General features: G+C 33.6%; 1 protein-coding gene across 1 annotated transcript; it reads right to left on the minus strand.

The window, feature by feature from the left end:
- Window positions 1-1,554: 1,554 nt before the first annotated feature.
- On the minus strand, window positions 1,555-6,752 carry LOC113508579 (7-methylguanosine phosphate-specific 5'-nucleotidase). Its single transcript, XM_026891704.1, has 6 exons — window positions 6,397-6,752; window positions 6,058-6,258; window positions 5,739-5,898; window positions 5,440-5,502; window positions 5,223-5,352; window positions 1,555-3,511 (listed from the first exon to the last, which is right to left on the minus strand). The coding sequence occupies exons 2-6, from the start codon at window positions 6,254-6,256 to the stop codon at window positions 3,176-3,178; spliced, it is 888 nt and encodes a 295-aa protein (XP_026747505.1). The 5' UTR covers window positions 6,257-6,258; window positions 6,397-6,752; the 3' UTR covers window positions 1,555-3,175.
- Window positions 6,753-9,904: the final 3,152 nt, after the last annotated feature.

The following is a 9,904-nucleotide window of genomic DNA, read 5'->3' on the forward strand; positions in this document are numbered from 1 at the left end:
AGAAATTATAAAAAAAAACTCACGTATAATACAAAATATGCTTTCTGGTATTTTACAACTGTGTTGCCAACAACATTGTGTGCTGGCAACACAGTACAGACGTTGATAAAACCTTGTTTTGTAGATGTTTACGAATACTAGTGTGTGATAATGACGGTTGACTTCCTTCAGAGAATGTTGATATATAGCGAGTCCCGCTGCCTTGCCTGAGACTGCACCACTGTTGGGGCACACGAGCGCGGACCGAACACACTCCCAGCGAGCAATAACCTCTCATACTAGTCACTGGTGGACACTGGGAGCCAAGAAATGTAAAACGTTAATGAACGTCAAAAGATTATGTGGAAATCGTCTACTTTAAAGTTACATTGCACGGTTTTAAGGCTAATTTTGCAAAAAAAATCGCGAAAACTGCGATGGATTACTTACAATACGATGACAACGTGCTGTACATAGTTATTTATGTTCTACGAAGTATTTATGAAACATTCCATTATCATTTTTAGTGCATATAGTACAAAATAATTTCACAGCAACGATCATCGGATAGAAAACAACGACATTGATTCACACTTAGTCAACTCGATTCAGTTTTAATGATTATTAATACCATTATTGCCTGTAAGACGGTTGACGGTATAATTTTGAGAGAGCCGAAGCTAAGGCCAGTATAATAAGAAGTCAATTGTAATGAGTATGAACCAATCCGCTAACAACAAGTGCCTTGACCGCCGGCCGAGTGTGTTCCCGCGCCTCTACGTGAATAGATGATTCCTAAAAAGATTAAAAAACTATTTTTACTATCGTTTCTAGTTTTGTACATAGAAACAAATTATATTTCTATATGAATGAGATGATTGTTAATTGTACAGTAGGATATTTTTATATGAAACAAATCTTTGTGTAAATAACTTGTATGTTCTAAGACTGTTGTTTATTTTAGAGCTTTTAATTTGTTCAGTTAAATTAAACTATGTAATAGGGTATTGTGATGAACACATGTATTTTCCAGTCATTATGTTATCATGCTGCCTGACGTCGGATGTTCCCTTTCTGTTCCCTGATCTTGCCATCCCGCTCCCTCCTCAGTGAGAACGGACTCCTCTCGCTCAGTCTCGTTACGACTTGGTTTGTTCACTGTTTGCAAGTTTGCTTGCGTGTGGGATTGGAAGTAGTATATTTTAGCAAGTTTAAAAATTATTAGTAACTTCATAGTTATTGTGTCTCGTTTATTGGCGATATTTATGAATTAGAAATAAAAAATTGACTAGTCTCTTCAACGAAGTGTAGGTTTTGTTAAAACGTTTTAGTATTATAATTATAAATCTTCCATAGAGGATGTTTAGAGGCGTTCTATCGATGTATTGCATTTGTTCTGTTGCCGCTTCCGTTTATAAATCATGTTGTTTCTATATTATACTAATATTGTGCATTTATGTTTTGTGATATTGTCAAAACAAAAGAATATCTCTTATAGTTGCTATATCAACAAGTAAGCACGGCAATGACTAGAAAATACATCATAAAGATGTGTTGTTTTATAATAATAACAAATTATTTAATTTCATTACAATATTTGTTTTATTTCTCACCATTGTGTACATGTCTTTTGAATTTATTAACATTCCATACATTTATGTTTTGTGCAGTTGACATTGATATTACGAAAGCTGGGTCTTAACATATAACCTGATGCATAAGCAGAGGACACATCAATATTTGTACTGTTTAGCTTTTAGTCTTATGGGTTTGAGCCCAAATGGGATTTCACCATTGACAACATTTCTCTACATTATAACAGTTATCGCACAGAATATTTGAAATCATTTCGTCTTTTACATTTTTTTTCTTGTAACACTGAAAAAGCTACATGGCTGCCATTGAACCTTTAATTAAAATTGCATTGACTCGTTACAACTTTTTTGCTACATAACAATTACACGACAGTGCCATATGAACGTCATTAGCGATCACATTCTAAATTACATAAATGCGTATGACAAAGCGACAAACTACAAACATGTGTAATATCCTGGCAGAACTACAGATTGACTAGTACACTACACAGCCTTATCTATCAGGATACACATTGTACACACTTCACGTATGACGTCACAAGTCAGAAACGTCACACAAAAGTATTCTATACAAATCCACCGATCAATAAAGTGCGCGATAAAAAACGTAAATAACACAAAAGTAAGCATTATGAATAAATAACAACCCGATCTGAGTGGAGTGTACAAAAGTATTGCATAATTATTTAAAACAAAAACAAAACTTGAAAATAAAATATCTTCAAATAGAAACCTATTAATACTAATAATAACATTATGACGTATGTTCGCAGTGTATATAAAAATATACTGTTAGCAACCCACTAAGTAGATTTGAACAGATCATTGGCGAGACAAAAGTCGGCCTAGAAAGAGTTTCACTCATGTAGGTCCAATTTAAAGTACATATATATCTAAGTTATTATTATGATCTCCGACCTCTTAACCAAAGATGCTCAAAATACAAGTCACGGTTCACAATCCAGAGTCACTAGTTCAGTTTTATACGTCGCTTTTGGCTATCTAAAAATATTTTTTCTTTACAGCCAGACCCCAAAGTGTGAGAGATTAAGTATAATAAGTAAGTACCATTACATTTAGTATTAACGTCATATCAACTAACAAATATCATATTAGATTGCCCAAATAATCAACAAGTATATCAATACGAATAAAAGTACGATAAGCGAGCGATTCTTCCGCGACCGATAACTCGCCGCATTTACTGACCTCAAACAGTCGACATGACAACAGCTGCGAGAGATAAACATTCATTCAGAAAAAGAGACTTGTGTTTAAAATTTACAAAAATGCTCGTAAAATTGAAGAGTTCCATTGTAAATATATGTACCTAGTTACAGTAGGTAGTGAAAATATATACTTTCCGAGAAAGATAAACACTTAAAAATGTTTTTTTTTGTGTTCGTGTAACGAATACTTAAATTTGAATTAAAATCATTATAAAACAAGGCACTCAATGACAGTTACGATAAGACAAGAAGTAGACGCTTACATCACAAAGTGCACATTCTAATTTGAAGCAGCGGGTCTGGCTGGACGGCCGCTGGAACTATTGCGCTATTAAAACAAGTCGCCTATTACATTAAAACGTGTAAAAATCACAGTATTAATTTGAGTATAGCGTTGACGGCGTGTACCGAGGGTTCGTGGACGAGAACGATGTCGAACTTGTTGAGGTAGTTGCGCAGGTTGCCCTCGGCGTTCTGGTTGAGGAAGCCCACCTTGAGCACGACGTCGCGCCGCTCCATGCCCTCGGCCATGCCGGCGTCGCCGATGTTGTCGCCCATCAGCAGCACGTTGCCGCGCTGCTTCACCATCTCGTAGTACTCCGTGTGCTTGATGGCTGTCTCATTCTTGTTGTACGTGTGGATCACCTCGCCTTCGATGCCAACTATGTAGTCGTTTTCATCCAACGCCAAGAAGTTGGACACTACCTGTAAATGTTCAATTCCATAATCAAATCCAACAAGTACCTAAAAATGACGAGACAGGTTCTATTGCTAAGGCCACTGTGCAATTGAGTTTTCCGCGTGATTGATCAATCGTCCTTATAAGATTAATAATCCGACGTGTTTAACATACCAGGTAGGTAGCATTACCACTTTAGAAGACCTTGAAAACAATTTAAGTTCAAAATGTATTAGCATAACTAGCGATATTAATATTTACGCGCAGTTTAAGGTTAATAAATCGATGAACAGAAATAGGCATACCCACGCTCTTGCCATGCTATCAACGATAAGCATGAAAGGAAGTCACGAAATTAATTAAAGAGAATTATTACATGAAATGAAAGTAGAAGAGTGTGAGTCACGCCAGTTTATGAAATCAAACAATTTAATATAAACGTTACAAAACTACTTTCTTACATCCATACAGCCTAGGAACTTGCGTCAGAACATCTACTAAAAGTGAAATGTTGGCACACGTCACGTATCATTGATAAATTTGCTCAATTATTGAGGAAAGTATTCTGTAGATAATAAAGATAATTTTATTGAAAACCTTCGACAAATAAACATTATTGAGAGGCAGGTGAAACTAATATAAAATGTATGAGGCATTTTTTTTGTATTCTTGACCATAATCTTCATTATGGTCAAGAATACAATTATGAACCATATATTAGTTGACCTTTCGATGTCGTTAAAGGCGTTTAATGGAAACACTATCTTAATGGAATCTCAAGACTGCTATTATGATTTATAACAGTGAGGAACTGATCACTTATCGCTGATTCCCTCATACTTGCAATGAATTGTAATCGTAGTTTACTGTCTGAAAGCCTGGGCAAGGAAATTACCCTACAAATATTACTTCTGTGTGGTGGTCCAGGCTTAATTAAACAGGTTTTTTTTTGGAACAAGTAGAGAACCTAGTAATTTACTAGAGGTCCCGTATTGGTTAGTCAGCTTATTTCGAAAGTGCATAAACTGATTACTGATCGAAAAAATGTTTTTGGAAGAGTTATGACGTTTTTAATTATTACATTAAATTTGTTAGATATCGAAAATACAATCCTATAGTAGACAATAATTAAAATAATGATCATTTAACAATCATCATTATGTGTGTACCAAAATAGCTATTATCATGCTAAACTGATACTAATAGCTTAAGATAGTCACAAAAAATTACATTCAAATTGTTTTTAATGATCTCATACCAAGCTTTGAATATTATGAATTACAGTTGGTAATATTTGATTAAATAGAATTGAAGTTGTAATTAAAAAAAAACAGCTATATCTAACATATTAAGCTACGAAAATTTGCCGTATCTGTTGTGTGAGGTCTTTCACTCCAGCGTGCTGTCGATCGTGAAACACGCTTGACATATTATATACGTTACGTGAGCAATAACAGTTGTTTTCATATTTGTTAGAACCAACTTCTTGATAATATGTTATACTTATCACTAATGATCAGTCTGTCTAAGACAATCAGACAAATGACTGCATCCTGAAATCCTGATAAGCTTTTCTATAAATAAATAATGTTTCAGATACAGATCAAAGCATTTTTCTTTAACCTAGAGTGGCTTACAAACAAAAGGCTTAAAGTTTTGTTTAATAACAACCAATCAGAAAACTTGACGGAAGTATGTACAAATTTTTGTTTTACGGGCTCAATAAGTTCCACATACCTTGACATTTGGTAGTAAGAAGTTGGCAGCTTTCAAGGCAGCCAACACTGACTCTCCAAGACCTGCAGAGAACACCAGTACTGGCACCTCATGGACCTTACTCCATTCTATCATGTCTGGTACTCCTTTCCTGAGAATTCAACAGTTGACTATCAAGTACATTCTGTTTTAAGTAAGATACTACTAGTTTTATCAATTATCGGAACATATTGCTTACCTAAAACACTCTACCATTCTATGGGCTGAGTCCATCAACTCATTTCTGGGGAATTTCACACCTCTGAAAAGCAATTGTATGATTGTTATCATTCAAAATTCAAGTTGACCTTTTCTGTTCTTCAATAAGTTTAAACATCATTTGTTTTAATTCTGTTACTGATTTATTAATTAATTATAAATGCCAGTTTCCTAAGTCTTATTTGAGTAAAGTGTAGAGAGATACATATTTTTGTGGAAGTGGATTGCAAAGAAAGCACGCAGAGATTCATAAAATTAGGATTATATGAAGACTCTTACTTGAGCATAGCATGTGCGGCCACATACCAGTCGATCATGTGCTGTGTCTTCTCCTCTATACTCATCACAGGGTCGCACTCTATTGGCTTGTAGATGCCTGACAGCCGGTTGTCTTCATCTTTGTAGTGCTGTGGTATTGATGGACACTCACGGAACATACCTATGATTTATATGCAGTTAATATAACTAGACAGGACTATTTGTAAAACATTGTATAAATATTTGAGATTAAAATTATGAAGATCCTATGAATACGTAAATATGATGTAATTTACAATTCCTGTTATGTAAATAATTATGAGTGAAGCGCAAAACTTACCAAAGCTGGTGAGCACAATATTTCCATTGTCCAGGTGGTGCCTCGTCAGAGTATGGTCAAAATCTGTTACAATCTGTAGTTTGTTATGTCCATCTTTGATCATTTTGTTAATTTTTTGTAAGAATTCTTCTTTATCCCGGATGTGAACATTGTCACTCTGGAGTTCTGGTATTTCACTCAAACTTGACAGTAATTTCATGGCTACAAAGAGAAAAGTGTTTTCATTGAACCGGAATTTCAGTCAACGTGAAGATCCTATTAAAATTATAATAAACTCGACAATTTCGCCTTGGCTTCTCGCAAATACAGAAAACAAACGAATAAATAATAAATACTCACCTCAACAATAATGTCACTAGAATAGATCACAAAGTCACTGTTGGTACTGTCTATTTACCAAATATTTCCTGCTATATTTTGAACCAATATTTAATGATTAAAATTTTATTATAGACGTAAGGTCCACGAACGACCTCGGTAAAAAGAAAACCACAGAGTGAAAACTGTTTACTGATTTCTGCTGAATACTGCGCGAGTGTCAGCATGGGGGTGACAGTACAGTACTTTGAGGACAAGAAAACAAAATGTATGGAAAGTGGTGCCATCTATGCCACAGGGCAAGTCAACTAAGGCATAATATTCCCTTAAATATTACTAGATGCCGCTACAGTAACTGCTTTCTTCAAAATGTTATTCTTTTAATAATTTAATAAATATTATTTAATAAAAAGTAAACTAAAAAAAAATAAAAAAAAACTGAATCGCCTTTTCGGTCTTCAATTAATCTTATACGCAATTTTTATTTTGCTAATGACATGACAGCACTGATATGTTTTGAAAACTTTTCACTCAACGTTCGTTTCTTGTGCCGTGAGTTTACCAAGTTTTATTTTCGACTTATTTGCCTATTATTGACCATCGCGTGTTTTCTGGACCTCGAAACTGCTTCCTACGTATTTACTTGGCTTCTCGTGAACGGATACCGACGAATATATTTATTTCTCTTGACCCTGGCATCGTTTAATGGACTACGACGCAAGGGCGTCGCCAGCCGATGGCGCAGGGGGGGGCAAGTTGACTTTACTTACTACAATTCATACTTTTCTCATTCTCTATGAATGAGAAAAGTAGGTATGAATTGTAGGTATTCTGTGACAGTACAGAGTCAATGTGTAAAGCTACAGGAGCACGAGCTCTTGACTATGCAATAAAAAACTTGTAAATAAGTTATAATAATATTTATTAGAAAAATAGAATAAAAAGGAGTTTGAATTTGAATAAGTGTACAGCGTACAGCGTATTTTGTTTAATTATCAGATTTTAATATTATAATGGTCGTTGTTTGTTTATATTAGGTTAATTAAAATATAATTTTCGGGGATTCATTGTAAACTTCTCGACCACTTTATTATTAAAATCTTGTAAGTTTCCATGTATAAGTTTTCGGTGCACACTCATCATGGCCAAACCATTTTTTAAACCATGTTTAAAAAAATACATACAGGGTCAGACATGTATTTTTGTAGTCGCTTAATGAAATAGATTCCTGAATTTTATTACCATTAATGAGTAAAAAAATAAATTCTTCGACCAATTTTTCACTTTTATTTTGTTTTTTAAACGTGTTTTTTAGTTGAAATACGAAGTAATTGTGAAAATAAAATTATTCCAAAATAATTTATGTTCTTTAGAAAATCGAACCCTATAGTTATTTTGACAATATTTGCATAAATTTTGTCAAAATATCAATTTGAACATCAGTCTAAATCACAATAAATTACTAAACGTAAGTGTGTACCGATCAGAACGGCGCGAGCGCCCGTCGTGGAAGGACCCGTGCAATTTTTTCCGTCGTCCCGATTTACGAGCGCTCACGAAATAAAGTGAATATTATACTACGACCACATAATTCTGATCCGCTTTGTATTTTTTTTTTCGTAAGTTAGATTTTGTTTGTTTTCACATATTGTTAAGATGTGTTTTTTTTTGTAAAATAATTATATATATTTTTTTATTAATTGTTTGCAATAATTAAGTCGGTATATCAGTTGTCTGGTAAAATATATTTATTTTTATACTCTTTTTTTCTATTTAACATTGATTTATACGTAGATATCGGAAATTAATAGTTATTTTTTTAGCATTTTAGAATGAGAAACTGTCTAAACCGCATGGAAGAGGGTAGCACTTTTGTATCTGATCCGACGTAGACGACAAGGAAACACCGGCCCCATTGTACATCCACCCCGTGTTCTATTTAACCATTTTTTTATAAGTATCATTCGCTATAAATATTTTACATAATACCTATCAGTGTTTCTTTGTTTATTTTATTTAGCGTAATGTGTAAACGCATTACGCTAAATAAAATATTCAATTTTTCATAATCTATAATTTTTACCAAAACATATTACAATAACGGCTCAAGATTGTTTCGTCGGTCTTGACTCTCATGTTACTGATGTTACACTGGACGTGTGATTTACACATACTGATTTATAAAATATGTGTGGCTTGGTGTTTGTTACGGTTTACGAATGGGCGAGATTATTACCGGATAATAACTCTCCGCCACTCCATTGCTTATTATTTGCTGGTTTTTAGGATTAGATGAATAGAAATATTGATATTGATGATGTGAAGAAGGAGGTAAGATGATTATTGATGATAGAATAAGTGATCTTATTGTAGGAACGATCCGATCGAAGTTTGTACTATTATATATCACTATATTTTTAAAACATAAATTTCACAACCTGCAATTACCTCATTCTTTCTAATTTCAGGTACATTACATCATTTTCCTAAGCCAGACTGTTATAAAGAAAGGTTTGAGATCTGGAAACAAGTTTTAGACGATGATATTATAATGAAAGGAGATACATACATCTACAACCAAATAAGACTATAAACATTTTGAGAAATACTACATAGGTAAAGGAACGGTATTAACGAGAAATGCAGTGCCAACCTTTTACACCAGCCTTATCCCATCAGGTAAATAAATATATTTGCATATTATAACATCCAATTTACATGTAAACAAATATGCAATTAACATTTTGGCAGATGTCTATTAAATGTATGAAATAACTGTGAAATCTGCCCCTAAGATGAACCACAGACCAACAAGTGCTGTTTCAATTTTATTTTCTGTCACCTAATCATCGCAAATGAAGTGCATTAACTGTCCTGTTGGTCTAGTGGCTAGTGTCTTTTAGTGCTATGCCAGAGGTTTTTGGTTTGATTCCCAATCAGGAGAAATATTTGTGTGATGAGCATCATCATTTTGTTCTGTGTCTGGGTGTAAATTATTTCTATATTTAGAAAGTATGTTTATCAGCTGTCTAGTATCCATAACACAAGTTCTGCTTAGCTTGGGACGAGACAACATTGTTTGATAGTTGTGAAATGTTATAATTATGTTAAAATACTTCTAAGTAGTCTTTTGTAGAATTGCACAATTATATTAATAGGTTTTAAAGTATGTGCTTAGTCTTTTCTAACAAGATTATTGCTACTTTCTAGATACCACCAGCTCATCTGCAGTTGCAGAAGTATCAGTTGAACCAGTCGCTTCAGTTTCAATGTTGGAAGATAAGGAAAAGGACATGGAGCAAACATTTGTAGAAGGTATGTTGCAACTCATAATGAAAATCAGTTAAATGTTTTGATTATAAGTATTTTTTATCCATATAAATCATACATATATACTTTTTCTTGTGAATACATATATATACATATATATATATTTTGAAATTGATTATATATATATTTTGCATAGGAACATAAATAACCACAAACATTAATGATGTATATATATATTTTTTTGTTTCAGAATGCAACA

The sequence above is a fragment of the Trichoplusia ni genome, chromosome 2 (assembly GCF_003590095.1).
Source record: "Trichoplusia ni isolate ovarian cell line Hi5 chromosome 2, tn1, whole genome shotgun sequence".
Classification (NCBI taxonomy): domain Eukaryota; kingdom Metazoa; phylum Arthropoda; class Insecta; order Lepidoptera; family Noctuidae; genus Trichoplusia; species Trichoplusia ni.